This window comes from Platichthys flesus, chromosome 4 (genome assembly GCF_949316205.1).
Source record: "Platichthys flesus chromosome 4, fPlaFle2.1, whole genome shotgun sequence".
In the NCBI taxonomy this organism is placed as follows: domain Eukaryota; kingdom Metazoa; phylum Chordata; class Actinopteri; order Pleuronectiformes; family Pleuronectidae; genus Platichthys; species Platichthys flesus.
The window spans coordinates 21022173-21038412 of NC_084948.1; the positions used below are offsets into that span (position 1 = coordinate 21022173).

Consider the following 16240-nt stretch of genomic DNA (forward strand, 5'->3'; position numbering starts at 1 on the left):
CTCATAATTTATCATTAAAGTTTATTCTTCATCACGAAAATAGTTTACCTAAATTTAGCTTAGTCGATTTTCAAACTAATATTTTAAAAAATTAAACATAAAAATGGCCTAAACTGCAGAGGTTTAAAGCAGTTTAAATCAACTACAACCTGATTCATAACGACATTAAAATACAATTAGCATGTTAATGCATTGATTATATTGATTCAGTAACAGAAAAATATAATTGTATAACACTAACAGGGGTCAAAATATTAAAAAGTAGTTTTACTTTTGATGCATATAGTTGCTTTTGTACTTTTTTTTATGAATTTCCACTTTTCTGAAGTAAAATATCTCTAAACTGAAATCTAAACGCCTTTTCAATCTCTGCACAATTTAATCTCTAAAGGTTAATTCACCTGAACTCATTTTTATAAAGCTTTCATTTGTAAATTAGTTACAAAGCTGGTTTTCCACAGGTTTCCAGTTCCCTGTGTGGCACAGCTGTGCTCCCCAGTGAATCCCCGCACCTCTCGTCCACCTTCTTACAGCCAGTGGGGACTCGCTGCCGTTGGGTGTCGCTGTGCGCGCAAAGTCTCCACCGACAGGTTTTGGTCCGACCTGACCCAACAACAGTCTGAAGTGTCAGAGTGTCGCTAACACGTGAGAAACCCACTGAACAGAAGAGGCTGAAGGACGGGGAAAGAGGGAGAGAGAGAGAGAGAGAGATACAGGGCCGCAAAATTACGCGGAAGACAAGGGTTGTTTTTGTTGCGGAGGAGCCGGACGTGGAGGAAACGGCGGAGATCTCTGATGAGGGAATGCCGAAAAGCAGAGCAGACACACGGCCAGAGCACCAGACATGAGTTCGAGGTAAGAGTGAGATCCGGCGGGGAGGCAGGGATGACATCCCCGCAGACGTGTGGTCGTGCGCAGTGTCAGCACGAGCGGCAGACTGTGCACGTCCACGATCACGAGTGTGTCCAACTTTAATGCGCTTTTTAATGTATTTTTAGGTTTGAGCCGATGCTCCCGGTGAAGCCTGTAGTGTCCGAGAATGAACATCTGGATCATATTGTCATATCCGGCCTAAAGCTTATCTGATAGCAACTTTGTTAGACATATTTAATTTTTTAAATATTAACCCTGATATATAAAACCATCCTTTTATAATACATAGGCCACAAGATGTTGGTGCAAAGAAAGACGTAAGCTTACAATTTATAAAAGCCACATAAAATATTTAATATTTTTAATATCCACAGAAGGTGGAGAATTTCTGTCATAAAATGACAATAATGTATTTTAATGACAGCACAGTGGACCTACTTTAACAACTGCCTTCTTTTATTACTTAGCATTAAAATAGTTTGAAATCAATGCTCTGGGAAAATAAGTGACCAGGTTTTTAAGGGAGTAGGGAGACACATGACTGAAGTTATCTAAATGCAAAAGGCTCCAAAGTGTGTGAGGGGACACAATCAGTCCATCCATGTCCAGGTGATGGTGCTTTACCTGCTAGAGAGAGAGAGAGAGAGAGAGAGAGAGAGAGAGAGAGAGAGAGAGAGAGAGAGAGAGAGAGAGAGAGAGAGGTTTAAAGTGTATTCTTAGTAAACCCCCCCTTTAGTTTCCACTTATCTTATGCTGGTCTTTAAGTGAAGCCAGGGGGGCCTCTTAAAGATCCACATGTTCTCAGAGGATTTCCGCAGGGAAGGTGGATGACACCTTCATTCAACAGGTTTATGGGTTATACTTTATTTTTTTTCTAACTATTACAGTTGAAAAATAATTAGTTTTTTTTATGATAGCATTGAATTAATTGATTAAACTTTGGCCTCAGGGACAAAATGAAAAGTAAACGTAGTGAAGTTTTGGAGGAGGTTTGATTTTCTTCCATCAGTGAACTCCTCTCCTCGGTGGAAGGGCAGCCGATCATAAATATGGAACATATATCCCGATGTACACACTCGCTGTCTGTCTCTTTAAGACGATGTGTTGAGAAGTTCACGTCGGGGTCACGCAAAGTTCCTGCCCTCGATTTTACCTTTTAGTTTTATTATAGACTGACATCACACGGGGCGCTAAAACACTTAAGGCGCATAGAGGCTCCATTATCATCCCGGTGCGCATTATTGCTCCGACTCAAAAATAGCTAAGGAAATTACTAGAAAAAAAAAAAAAGAAACAAGAGGAAACTGATGCTGGTCTGAGCACGTATTTTTTTTTTTTTTATAGGAGGGGATGAGAGAGAGAGAAAGAGAGAGGGGCGAGAGGAGGGGCAGAGGGAGAACGAGGGAGAAGCAGGGAGAGGGAGGAAAGTGGGTGGGGGGACGGACCTGAGGAGCGACAAGAAATTCATATCAATTAATAATCATAAAAAAAAAAAACGCTGGCAGACGCGCTCGGAAAACTGGCATGGTTTTGTTGGAGGCTGGCAGTTCAAAGCTGAAACGTCAGATATGACTCCTGGAGGCTGCTGAGATGATCATTAAGGGAGACTTAGATCGGATGGCAGAGGACATCGGGCATGCAGGTAAGAGCTGCTGCTGCTGCTGCTGCGCACATGGAGGCACCAGAGCAGAGGAGGAGAGGGAGGACGAATGGCATTTAGCTTTTTATTCCTTTAATACCGCAGCGTGATGTGCAGCCAGAGAGAAAATACAGTTTTTAAAATGACTCGTTGATAAATAAGTTAGACACAAACTTTGCGTAATGCAGCCTGTGCATGTGTTTTTTATTTATTTATTCCAGTCTTATATCCGTCGCTTGTTTCTTCTTGACGCTTTAAATTCGATTTAATTTGTAAGTTTCCTCTCTCTAATAATTAATTATAGACAGTGAATCTCTAAAATTCTCCAGGGTCAGAATGATGTAGTCCTGAAATGTGGCTTAAAAGTTCAGCAAAATGAGAATTACAAATTTGGAAAGTGCAAAACGAGACGAATCCAATTGGATTTCTTTTTTGTGTTTCACCTGCGGGTTTAATTATTAATTTCAGATTAATTATTATAGCTATAGGAAACAATCGACTTCTGCCAAAGCGGATCTTCGGCGTATTTAATAACCAGCTGACACATTTAAAAAAGGAAGAAATAAGTTCCAGTTTGATGTTGTAAAAACAGGCCCATCGCTGTGCGTTATAACGTCAACGCTGGGTTCAGGATTAACCGACGCCTGAACACAGAATTATAGAATAATTTAGAAGTGTGTGTGAGTGTGTGTGTGTGGAGTCACTTCTTTAATTTATGGATTTCCGAGGTTTCATGTGATTTGCATGACGGAGCAGCCCGTGAGCGCTGCTGACAGGTCTGAAGACGCAGCGAGCTGGTATAAGAACCAGCTGTGTGGCGCAGGCAGGGCGCAGAGGACGCTGCGGCTCCGGAGGTGATTTAGGAGACGCATACGCAGAGGTAGAGAGTGGATGAGGCGCATACACACACGCACAGACACACACACACACATTTCACTCGTGATGTGGTTTAGCTGGAGCGATAATACGAGAAGAGCAGGGCAGAACGGATTAGAGCCGGGGAAGACGCGCACAGGGTCAGGAGACCAGCTCCGCGCTTGTGCCTGCGAAGAGGTGACGTGAAGCGCACAGGCGAGACAGTGACAGAGGATTTAAACAGCACGGCACAAAAAGCTAATATTGTTCACAGAGTCAATATTGATTTATTTTGTGAAGTTTGCCACTTTTAAATGCTCAGGAGAAGAAATTATATAAAAGTAAGTCATGCAGTTAAAATGAGTGAAAACAGAATAATCTGCTGGATCATAATTGACTGAAAAACACTGAAAAAACTGGCAACTTGTTCTGCTGATGCTTCAATTGAATTGTTGATTATTATTTAATGTGATTTTTTCTGTAACAAAGCTGTGTGTTGCTCTCCTGCAGCTTGAAGCCTGCAAATGTGGAGGGATAATTTTTCTTTAAATTCTGTGATTGGAGCATTTAAACATGAAACTGATGCTGTCTCTCTCCATCATGTTTGCTGTTCTGTCTTAAACTTATTCACTAATTCATCAGCCTCGATCTGCTCTGCATGCTCCACTCACATGTAAGGAAAGCTCCCAGTCTGATATTTCATTCATGTAAAACCTCTCCAGCTTGTATTCGTCTCTGGTGACTCACAGAAACAACAACAATTAAATTAGTTGGATTGAAGTAATAAAAAAACCTACAGTCAAATATCTTTTCTTGCTGGTTTACACTGGACTCTGTGCTGCAGTGTTGCCCCATAAATTGAACATATAGACTATGTGAACATGGTCTCTTAAATAAACATGGCTGCGTGGGAAGCAAATTGAAATGAGAAAAAATATAACGTGAAGATGATGTTTTAAGCAGATGTTCTGGAGTGTTTATGTGACTGAGGCTGGATGTAGACTTTTGACGTTTAAGTCTCCGGCTTCGTCCCCCAAACCACAAAAGTGATAAAACAGACAAAACACAGGGCCAGTGAATATCCAGATAATGCAAATAAGTGAAAGTCATCGGTGTTAACAAGCATCAGGATCATTTAAGATTCCTCCACTTGTTGATGGGTCATTAGAAATGAGGCTGTGGTGATGAAAACCTCTTCTCAGGCGACTCTCACTGTGTGTGCAACCGTGCAAATTTGTAACTCGGCCTGTTTAACACGACAAAACAACAACACAAGCTGCAGTGAAGGTTTTGGATTGTGTTGACAAGAATATTACATGTTGCAGGCTGGATTTTAAAATGTGTTCCACGGCTAAATATCACTGTAATCACCGCTGGTTTCCTAACAGGATGAAGTGAGCTTACACATGCACACCAGATCAAGAATTAAACAAACACTCTTTTTTTGGTCATCAAACGGCGAGGTCTGCTGATTTAAAAGGCCAGGAGTGGGGACACACATGGAATCAGACTGGTCCCAGCGAGAGTGAAGCGATTTGAACTGTGTTGATGGGTCAACCCACAGCCACCTTGTCCAGTTGTTACCACAGGACTTCACCAAAAACAAAGTTGCATCAGATTCCAGATTCATGCACAAATGCTGCTTTTTTTGCACGATTCCTATAGAAAAAAAGAGCATTTAAAATGAACAAAGGTAGATTCCGATCCAGATATGAAGTTGGGTTTAGTTTTGTGTTGTGCTCTGGGATGAACTGTCAAATAACGGTGCAAGAGCGCACAGTGACTGTGCGTGTGTGTTAGTACACAACCTGTCACCATGTCCCGCTGAAGACACCATGCAGCAAACCAGTGAGCTGAACAAGCCCCAACGCAAAAGAGGCTCTGCAGAAGTTCAGCCAGTTATGGAAATGACTCGGCCCGCTCCTCGCATCACACACGTCTCCAAACACGTTTGATCCGACCGACGTTGATATTTGTAGTCGAGTATCACTGAGGCGTAATCATAGCCAGACAGAAAGCAGAAGTGGAAACACTTTAGACGACAACAGGGGGGGAAATGATGGAGTGTGAGTCCAGAGTAAACCTGCCACATACCTGCCTTCTTATACACAGCTTTTGTTATTTTTTAAATTTATTTATTTATTTTTTTAGATATTTTTGACAAGACAATAAGTACTAAATAGCACACCAGTCATGTGTGTGGAAATGAGCACAGAATATTAATAAAAATTGAATTCATATTTAAAATGTTTATCTGCTATTGTTATAGTGACAGTAACTTGACATTTTTCAGTGATAATGATGCTGCCCGATGATGAACATCAGAGCGACCTTGCGGTTTGGTCATACTCAGCTTTAATAGAGAAAAATAGACACTTGATTTCTTAGGTTTCTCCGGAATTCCCCAGTCAGATAAACATTTTTTTAATTCATATTCTCTTGTGCTGAGCGCATAGACTGAACAAAATAAACAAGAAGTGAATGAGCTGGTGTCAGGAAGGCCGGGATCAGACAGATGACATGATATTTATTTAGTTGCTTGTTTCCCATCAGCGAGTGCAACCCCGTGGGGACGGTTTGAGATGTCTAATCCCTAAAGTAAACAGATGCCACTGATTGAACAATACATTGTGTTTCGTGCACGCAGCTGATGTAGTTTATTTTAAGCTGGATGGACCAGTGTGTGCGTGTGTGTGTGTGTGTGTGTGTGTGTGCACATTGGATCCCTGGAGCTCATCTCAACGTACAGCACTGAATCATCTCAGCTTGATTTACATCCTGTGCGCTCCACTGTTCCTTATATGACTGGACAGAGCGCGGAGGCGAGAGACCTGTCTTTTTTTGGACGTGTCCTTCCCTCACACGTTTATACCTGATGTTCATCATATTTGTGAAACGTTCATCGCTCGCTTTGTTTAAAAAACGTCTGCACAACACTCCTGGAATACTTTATCAGGAAGCCAGCAGTTGTGCAAAAATATATATCTGTGGTTCTCTGGGGTTTACTTCTCAGTCTCTGTTTTTGCTCGCTGCAGAGGAAGTGAATGCATACACTTGAATTTCTGATAATGAGAAAACCACTGCAGCAGCTCACCTTTAGCAAAAGTTCACTTTCACAGAGTGTTTCCCACACATGAGTTCTGCTCACTGCACACGTCTCATAGAGCAGAGCTAGGACGTGAACAGGATTTTGCAAATACTGAAGGCTTTGATAACAAATTAATTAGTAAACAAGGCAACAAATTAAATGATAAAACTGTAATTATGAATTTGCTGAAAAATTCTGGTAAATTAACTGATCTGTTGTGTTTTAAAATGATGATTTAGCTAATTAATTCACCTTAATTAATCATCAGACATGTAAAGGCTTTTTTATTATTATCTCTCTGTCTGTCTGAATTGCTCCGGCAGATTTTGTGATTAAACCTTTTCACACTTAGATGTTTCAAATGTATGTAAATCCTGATCTTTTTATAGATTTCTGAGCTGAAATGCATCATTGATTATAACATCACTGATGGAAATGACACATTGCTTTTGTAGTTGTGGCTTGAAATGCTGACTGCTGCATGATATTTTACAGATATCTCTCGTTGCAGGTGGCAGACTGAAGACGATGCTGGATGCCATGGACGTTCCAAGTCATGCTAGGGATCTCCTCCTGCAGCTCAACAGCCAGCGCACCAAGGGCTTCCTGTGTGATGTTATCATTGTGGTGCAGAACGCCCTCTTCAGGGCTCACAAGAACATTCTGGCCGCCAGCAGCCTCTACTTGAAATCGTTGGTGGTCCATGACAATCTCATCAACCTCGACCACGAGATGGTGAGTCCGGGGGTGTTCAGGGTCATTCTGGACTACATCTACACGGGCCGCCTCACTGAGGGAGACCCCACTTCTCCAACTGAACCCAATCTGGGGGCCGTCCTGGCAGCAGCCAGCTACCTTCAGCTGCTTGACTTAGTGGCGTTGTGCAAAAAGAAGCTGAAAAGACATGGCAAGTACCCGCCGCGCCTGGGCCCTGCTTTTCTGCCCTATCCAAAGATGGGACCAAATAGCATGGGGTTAGGGAGTGGTGGCAGGTACAGAGTTTCCACTCCAGTCATTCAACCCTGCCCTCCAGGAGGTATTTTGAATAGCCATGCGCCCCGGGCCCCACCACTAGAGGAGCTAATTCCCCATCGATTAGCCATCCATGCTGGGGAGTTGTATGCTCCCACCTCCACCCAGGGCTCTCAGGTGTTCCCGTCCCTGCAGTCAGCTTTGCCTGCCCAGCTTGGGCGTTCAGCCCATCACGACAGGAACTGCTCCCCCAACTATGGCCTCGATCTCTCTAAGAAAAGCCCCAACTCCCAGTCTCAGCACACTCACTCCCATCTGGCAAACAGTCACAACGATGAGGAGCGAGACGGGACTCTGAGCGGCCGCACGAGTCCCATGCACGGGATGAACGGCAGGGTCTTCCCCCCTGAGAAAATGGAGTCCACCGACCAAGCAAGCTCCCTCACTCCTCCACCTTTTCCCCATCTCAACCAGTCCCTTGGCCCCCATCATCCCCACCTGCACCGCTCAGGCACCCAGGGCACAGATCGCTACCCATGCCCCCCCAGCCCTGACACCCCCACGGAAGGTGGCGAGGCAGGCAGGGAAATGGGCAACATCTACCGCTGGGTGAAACACGAGCCACTGTCATATACAGCTGAAGATGAAGATGAGGACGAGGACGAGGACGAGGGGGGTGAAAACGGAGACCGGCATCACAACCACCACAAGGTTGGGGAGGAGAGTGAAGGAGCAGATGACAAGAGCGGGTCCGGCACAGAGGAGACGGGGAGCAGTGAAGGCCGCCCCTCCCCTACGGGACCAATGGGGAGGTTCCACATGCCGTACGAGCCAGAGAGCTTCGGGGACAATCTGTACGTCTGCATTCCCTGTGACAAAGGCTTCCCGAGCTCAGAGCAGCTCAATGCACACGTGGAGACACACACAGAGGAGGAGCTGTACGGCAACTCCGGTGGGGAGATGGGAAACAGCAATAACAGCAGCACAAAAAACACCAGCAGCAATACAAACGGCTACGGGAGCCTGAATAGCAGCAACAGCTTGAGCAGCCTGTCCCACCTGGAGTCCAAGTCAAGACAGGGGCTGAATTCAGGGGCCCTCGGGGAGATGATGCGACCCTACCGCTGTTCCAACTGTGAGAAGTCCTACAAAGATCCGGCCACTCTGCGGCAGCACGAGAAGACCCACTGGCTGACGCGGCCGTACCCTTGCAGCATCTGTGGCAAGAAGTTCACGCAGCGTGGCACCATGACGCGCCACATGCGCAGCCACCTGGGCCTGAAACCTTTCGCCTGCGACTCCTGCGGCATGCGCTTCACCCGCCAGTACCGCCTCACCGAGCACATGCGCATCCACTCCGGAGAAAAGCCCTACGAGTGTCAGGTGTGCGGGGGAAAGTTCGCCCAGCAGCGCAACCTCATCAGCCACATGAAGATGCACAGCAGCGGAGGGGCCGCGGGGGGCCTGACCGCAGATCTGAAACTGAAGCTGGACTTTGCGGAGGGCATCTATCCGCTGAGTAAATACACAGCAGAGCACCTCGGGCTGAAGCAGGAGAAGGCCAATGAACTTCACATCCAGGCTCAGCAGCTGGTGGCTGACGGAAAGGCCTTGGAGAGCCTCTACCCGCTGTCCAAGCTGGCCGCGGAGCACCTGGGCCTCACCCACGACAAGATGGACGTCCTGGGCCAGCCCCTGCCCGCTCTCTCACAGGCCCTGGAAGCCCGCACCATTGACCGCTACTCACCCAGCTAAGACATGTGACCTGTCGCCAATAGGTCTGTGTGCACACACAACTTGCAGTATTCTAAAGCCATTCACCTCAGTATCCTCCTCTGCACCTCAGACTCAGGCCACAAGAAACTGGTCTGCTAGTGCACACCAAAGCGTTTAGACTGTCAGTGCCTTTCTATGCATCTAATGTATCTTAAAATCCTCCTTCATAAAGGAAGTCTGTGCTATTCCATGACCAGGAGACACTCACTCAAAGAAGTACAGTATTTATGTACAGCGTATATATGCAAACAAACATTTCTTCTTTTTTATTTTTTTTATTTCAGCCATTGAGCCAAAGTTACAAATTGAAAACCAAAATGAAATTGTTTTATTTATTTTTGTATCACGATGAAATCCAAAGAGAAACTGTTGCAAGGAAACTTTGCAATCAGACCCTAAACCTGTGTACTATTGATCCTCATCTGTGTACAAGAAATGACAACAACAAAAAAGCACATAAGGACAAGATCCAGGGTTTGTGTCCAGACCTGAGCGGAACTTTTATCAAATGAATAAACCAGCTCTCCTGGACTTTAAAATAATGGGAGAATATATATATTTTTCTTCTTGTTTTTTTTTCTACTTCTCTGTTTGTTGGGGTTCTGGACGATGTTTGTATCTGACCCTCCAGCTTCCCCCCCCCCACGTTCCCTGCATCCCAAGGAAAGAGCTCAACAGGAAGAGCAGCCTCCTCAGCCTTTTCAGAAAAGTCTCCCCTGCTCTGTTTTGACCACATGTGTTTTTAAAGTAACCCACTCCCCTTCATATTTGTGTGTACAGCCTCACGCAATGTGACGGCAGCGGTAGCTTAAGCAGCCGTACACTCAGAGCGTAACCCTCCTCGAGCTAAAACTTCCTCCAGCTCTCACTTGTTATTGAGATGCAGCAAGCACGGCCCTGTGATCTCATAGCTGGGACATGATTGCACATACCCGACTGATGACACACTAATCCCCGCATCTCATGGCGTAGACGACGCATGGGTGTTGCCGCTGACATTGTGTAATATTTGCAGTCACAGATGCAGCTGAGGCTAGGACCGGGTCACGAGTTGATGGCACAGAGATCTGTCAGGAGCAATTACTCCACTCGCGGCAGCGCGATGATTAACGGTGGAGCGGCAGTAGTCAAATGCCGGGGGGGGGGGGGTTGGACGGCCGCTCTGATCCACTGTCCAACCTCACATCTGACCTCCCTCCCCCTGTAGTCTCCTGTCTGGGAGCCCTGCTACTGGTGACAGGCCAGAGTGAAGGCTGTTCCCGGCCCTTTGCCTTTAAAAGTGCTCCACACGACAAACACACACACACACGCACACACACACACAGAGCGAGCTGCTAATCTGTCAGTCAAATGAAAATGAGACGGGGGTGTGTGTGTGTCCTCCCTGGAAGCCGACGGGGGTGAGCAGCACTCCCCAGCTGCCGCGGCCCAGTAATCCCTGTGAAATCTCCACTTTCTCCTGGACAATTCGCACTGCTCGCCAGCACGATGTCCCATTTCATGCCTGCCATCTTACCCCTCTGATCCACTTATTAACATCACATCCCAGCTTAGCAAGTGTCTCCCCCCCCCCCCCCCCCCCCCCCCAGCCTCGCCCCCCGTTTTTTTTTTTTCTTTCCCCCTGCCCTGGTATCAAATGTGGAAACAGAGAAAGACACAATTCTGTGTTGCTCCTCCAGCTTGAAAACAAAAAGAGCACTTAAAGGTTGTGGGGTTGAAGGCACATTCTTGTCTTTGACATGTTTATTCCAAAGAGCACGCTGCCCTCTTTTCTATTTTGTATTCTAACACTTTTCCCTGGTCCCTCGGATTAAAAATGCCTGACCACTATAGTGCCAACGCCAACCTCAGTGGGTGAATGTGAAGACTAAAGCCATAAATACACTGTGATAGACGTAGTGACTCTTAAAGGCCTAAAACAAACACACACAATGTGCCCGACGTTTTGGGATTTTTTCTTTCTTTTTTCATGTACAATAATTTAAGGGCTTCTTTTTTTCTGTAGCATATGATCATATCAGAACACGTTGTTTTCCTGTCACTTACTTTTCTTTACTTCATTTCGATTGGAACTGAAAGCAGCGCACGTGAAACTGGTGCTTTACCTCAGGACTGAACCCAGCATGGGGGAAAAGCTAAACTTTAGTAAACCCTCAGATAACAACTTCATCACACACACACACACACACTCACACACACACTCGCACACACACTTTTTTTTATTTTCTTATTTACGGGGCAGTGGTCCTGTGTTCAACCTGTGGTTATTTCTGTGTGTATACATTTCTTGTTACGGTTTAATGGTGGAGAGATGACATGTGATATTAACATTTGTGTTGTTGTTGTTTTTTACTATGCGGTATACATTTTCTATTGTGTTGTCCTCAAAGAGGCTTGTGTCGGTCTGACCAATTCCATTGTTATAGCATGAGGCAAAGTCATCTTGGTAGTATGCTAACTGGCTGTTTGTGAATTTCTGAAACACACGTCATAATGACATTTCTTTCTTTTTTTTCCTTCTTCTTTTTATTCCAACCGCACGTACGTTTAAAATCTACGTGACGAGTGTGGAGCTTTGAAATTGTCGGTTTGCCCACAAGACACGTCTCAGCTCTCTGCACAGATAAGCAGGGCGAGTCAGAAAAAACGACTCTCAGATTGTTTGACCCCGTTTCTCCAGAGGTTAGTGAACTCTTGATGAGAGTCAGACGGAGGCCGCACACGCACACAAACACACAGGATGCCTGCTTGTTTTCGTTGATGCTTCGTGTTTGGGGGGGTTTGAAGAAATAAAGAGAGATAAACTCCCCAAATCAAACATTATGAGCCGTGGCAACCCGGTCCACAAACATGCCTACGTGTTCGAAAACGTAGCAGCGGGGGCGGATGTCGGTCGTGGGAATTTCTCACTCCCTCTTCATTCAGGAGTTTAAATGAAAATCTGTCTCCTCCTTCCCCCGCCTTACACCCTTAAAATAACACGATTTGTTTCCACTGTCACTTCGAATCTGTGCAGGAGGGAAGAGCGAGATAATGGCTGAGTGTTTCTGTAGGATGTGCACTCTCTGCCACTTGTTTTATTGTGTCAATGTGTAGGACGGACGGGCGGGCGGGCGGACGGGGGAAGGTGGTGTGTGCCTAGCGAGGGGAAGCGTTTTTCTTGTCTGTTTGTGTGTCCCTATGCTATTTAAGCATATAAGCGGCTGTTAATGCACGTCCTGGGAATAGGGCTGGTGTGAAGGAGAAGAGCCGAGGAGCAGGAAGTGAACTTTTGGCTGGTGCGCCGCGCCGAGCAGGATGTGCCGTGTGCTTCTGCTCAGAGGCAGATAGAGAGAGACGGAGAATGGGGAGGGAGAGGAGCAGGGCGAGCGCAGCAGGGGTGGACATGAGCCATTGTCTCAGTATGAAAGCCTGGTCGTACTTCTGAAACCCTCCATTCAGAAAACAAGACGACTGTATCTTCTCTTTTCCTTCCCCTCGCTGCTCTCTGGGAATAAACCCCTGCTCGGTATCACGGCGATACCACGTCGGGGCCTTTCAAGCGCTGCACAGTGAGGAAGCCCTTCAGACATTTTGTTACAATGTTGAGGATGTTGTGGATTCGTTTTTCCTGCAATCCCCTTCGGTCACAGGAATTCATCACAGTGGTCTCCCCATAAAAAAATGTATGACAGAGCCGATCAATATGAAGGTCGTAGAAACTGTATTGTAAATCATAATTTAAAAAACGTACAAAAAGAGAAAACCGGGTCTGTGGTTGATTCAGTTTGTGAAATTAGAAGAGTCTTGTTTTAATTTACTGGTGCAGCCACTCACCCCATGGGGGTTTAACGCCATGTGCCTTTTCTGAATGTTATTTATACGACGCGTCAACTCAGAAAAACTCTGGTTCCCTAAGTGGTTTGGATGAAGATGTTTTGAAAGAAATAAATTGAGTTTCGTCACATTAATTACTACAATGACAATAAATGAATGCAAAACAATAAATAAAGGAGTGCTGTAAAACAAGCCACTAACTTTTTTTATTTTATTAAATCAAATCCATAGCCATTTCTTTCCTTTTTAATGAAATAGCAGCCGTCCCCTTTAATAACACCGACGTGATAGAATTAAAAAGCATGTGGTCGAGGCCAGGGTCAACCAAAAGACAGGTTTGAAATGACACCACAGAAAAAAAGAGAGTAAAAATTCAAAGTATGCATCTGAGTTTTCCACCAGCGGCAGCAGGCCGAGGTCACCTGTGTGTAGCGTCCCGATCGGCAATCATGCTGTTTTGACATTTATTGTGTTTCCCGCTGTGTGCCAGAAGGACTGAAGCACTTAGCAGACATCCCAGATGCTCCAAACAAAACTCGCTGCTCATCTCTGTAGTTTCCACGGGGCGCGTTGTGGCGCGAGGCCTCTGACCCACCTCGCCTTGTTGTGAAAGTCATCGCCTGTGTGGTCGACAATGAGAGCTCAGCGCGGACGTGCCACTATTGTCCAGTCTGACGATTATTTTCATGAGCCAGCCAAATAAATATTAATATTCAAACCATATTTTGGCTGTGAAACCAAAAACTTTGGTCAGAAATAGAAGTGTGCCTTTGGTATAAGAAGCATTCAGTGACTTTGCAATACTTTGTAAGAGCGTAAGCATAGGTATGTGTGTGTGTGTGTGACTGTGTGTGTGTGACTGTGTGTGTGTGTGCACCTGCCCATCGACATGTCCGAGCGTCTTTCCCACAGTGCAGCAGGGTGAAGTACGACAGAGAGATTTGACACTTTCAGAGTCTTTATTACCAGCAGCTGCTTTAGATTTAATTCCCCGAACTGCACTTTTCTGGAAAAATCATTGTATTGTGATTTTTTATTGCTCTTACGATCCCCTCGAAGTCCCACAATTGCCTTTTTCCTCTGGCACTCCTCGTCCTCCTCTTCCTCCTCTTCCTCCTCTTCCCCCTCTTCCAGTGCAGAGCCCGGCCACGTTCGCTCACCGCTCCCTCGTTCCCCTCAAAGCGCAGCCTTCCCCCCCGCCCCTCACCTCTCTCTGTCCCCTCTCTCCTCTTACACTCGACTCCAACCGCTGACCCACAGCGCCCGCCGCCTCCTCCCCCCCTCCCCCCCACACCCCTCCCCTCCCCTGATCCACTTACTTCCAGCTGTTTTTCATGCTGCAGAAGACAGTTGTCTAAATGTTTACGTGAAGAGCTACTTTCTTTTTCTTAAGGCCCCTGATCATTTTCCAAAATGAACGTTGTGGCATGTGTTAAAATACAGCAGATGATGGGCCAAATCTAAAAAGTCTGACATCGTTATTGTATTCGGATCCCGGGGCCAAGAAAGAGATTAAAGACGGCACATCATTGTAGAGGAAATGCAGAATAATGTGAGGGGAAATGTTCGGGGGGAAATATGCTCAGAAAGATGCCAGTAAAGTAAACATGGATGAAATTGCACAATTGAGCCGGGCCTCGGCCGCGGCAGCCAAGTCATGCGCCGGGATGGAGGGAACAAGTGAGGGAGAAGGGTGGAGAGGTAAAGAGGCAGAGACACAGAGAAAAACCGCTTTGTGCTCCATGGTCATAACCTTCAGTAAATAAGAAAGAGAAACTGGTGGCGTTGGGTTTCTTCACCTCTTTTTTTTTTTAAACCAAGTTCTCTGAGCTAATTCATCCCCCTCCTCTTTTTAAAGGAAATTGTCTTGAAAGGAACGTTTTTTTATTTCCTTCTCATTGTTCATATCCGCGGGTCATGCCAAGGTCTCTTCACGTTCATGTCAGCTTGCCCCCTGAGAAGTCATCCTCTTCCCAGACCGAACAATTAGCACCCAATCAGCACATGACCCACAGTGGGCTCTTTGTTGTTTGAATATAGGGGAAGGGGGCTCTGGCTGCCCATGTCCTCCTCCTGCATCTGTTCAGCCTGCATCTCTGTTTCTGTCACACACACACACACACCCACACACGCACACACACACACACACACACACACACAGACGATGTGGACTGAGGTTTGAATCCTTTGGTTTACATTCTACAACGTCTGCTCCAGCAGTTAAAGTCTAAAAGAAAAAAAACAAAGAGCAATACAAAGGACAAACCAAGCAGTTTGGAAGAGTGAAAGTTGTCAGGGAGAAGATTTGATTGTACACACACACGCACACACACAGACACACACACACACACACACACACACACACACACACACACACACACACACACACACACACACAGCTGGATGGCAGACTTCTGCTTCAGATTAGGTCAGATTTAATTCGGTTGCCCTGCTCCGTTTGGACTGTCGCTTCTTGTAGAAAAACCCATTATTAAAGAGAAGGCGATCCCGCTGACGGCTTCCACCCAAAACACACCGAGACCTGTGCCAAGATAGAGCCTCAGGGCCCACACACACACACACACACACACACACACACACACACACACACAAAAGCATTGATTCTGGTTTTGGAAAAAGGTTATGTGAAGAAATGATGGATTATGATCTAATGAAGATCACTGTGATGTTTTGAGGTGGTTTCCCTCTACGACTGAATGTGGTTCAAGGAAGTTCAGCTGCAACACAAACCGCCACGCAGACAGTGGTAGCTACAGATAGATGGAGAAAAAAAAAAACACGTACATCGCGCATTTACAGTGCAGATGAGATTTTCAGTGGAAGACAAGATCGTGTTCCAGCACAAGTCAGATGTGCGTGAAACATGATCAATGTCCAGTGTTTCTTTTTTGTGCTTTTACAACAGTTTATACCGTGAAAACAATTAAAAGCAATACATTAAACCAAACAGTATTTTTTTTTTTTTTTCAATTTGTTTTGCCTTTCATGTCAATATTGATTTTACTTTGCTTTAGTGAAATGAATGTATTTATTGCATGTCTACATGTTTTATAGTTAATTTTCTCTTGTGTAAATTTAAATTGTGGGTTTCTATGATAATTTCATTTAATTATGGTGTCTTGATAAAATCATGTTGATAAGGCTTTTATTTTTTTTAAAAGCCAATGTGAAAAAAAATGTCATGTTCTTTTTGTTTGTTA

General features: G+C 45.4%; 1 protein-coding gene across 2 annotated transcripts; it reads left to right on the forward strand.

Annotated features, from left to right (window-relative positions):
• Positions 1 to 642: 642 nt before the first annotated feature.
• Positions 643 to 9757, forward strand: hic1 (hypermethylated in cancer 1). Of its 2 annotated transcripts, none has more exons than XM_062385416.1 (2): positions 643 to 855; positions 6967 to 9757. In XM_062385416.1, the coding sequence occupies exon 2, from the start codon at positions 6984 to 6986 to the stop codon at positions 9180 to 9182; it is 2199 nt and encodes a 732-aa protein (XP_062241400.1). In that variant the 5' UTR covers positions 643 to 855; positions 6967 to 6983; the 3' UTR covers positions 9183 to 9757. The 2 variants fall into 2 exon arrangements, with proteins under 2 accessions (XP_062241400.1, XP_062241399.1); XM_062385415.1 differs by lacking the exon at positions 643 to 855 and adding an exon at positions 2359 to 2515.
• The last annotated feature ends 6483 nt before the right edge of the window (positions 9758 to 16240 follow it).

What these genes read in the sequence shown, in the direction of transcription:
- hic1 (XM_062385415.1), top strand. Translation starts at nt 2,464, where the DNA reads ATGATCATTAAGGGAGACTTAGATCGGATGGCAGAGGACATCGGGCAT. An exon ending in AGAGGACATCGGGCATGCAG is followed by an intron (nt 2,516 to 6,966) that starts GTAAGAGCTGCT and finishes CTCTCGTTGCAG; the next exon opens with GTGGCAGACTGAAGACGATG.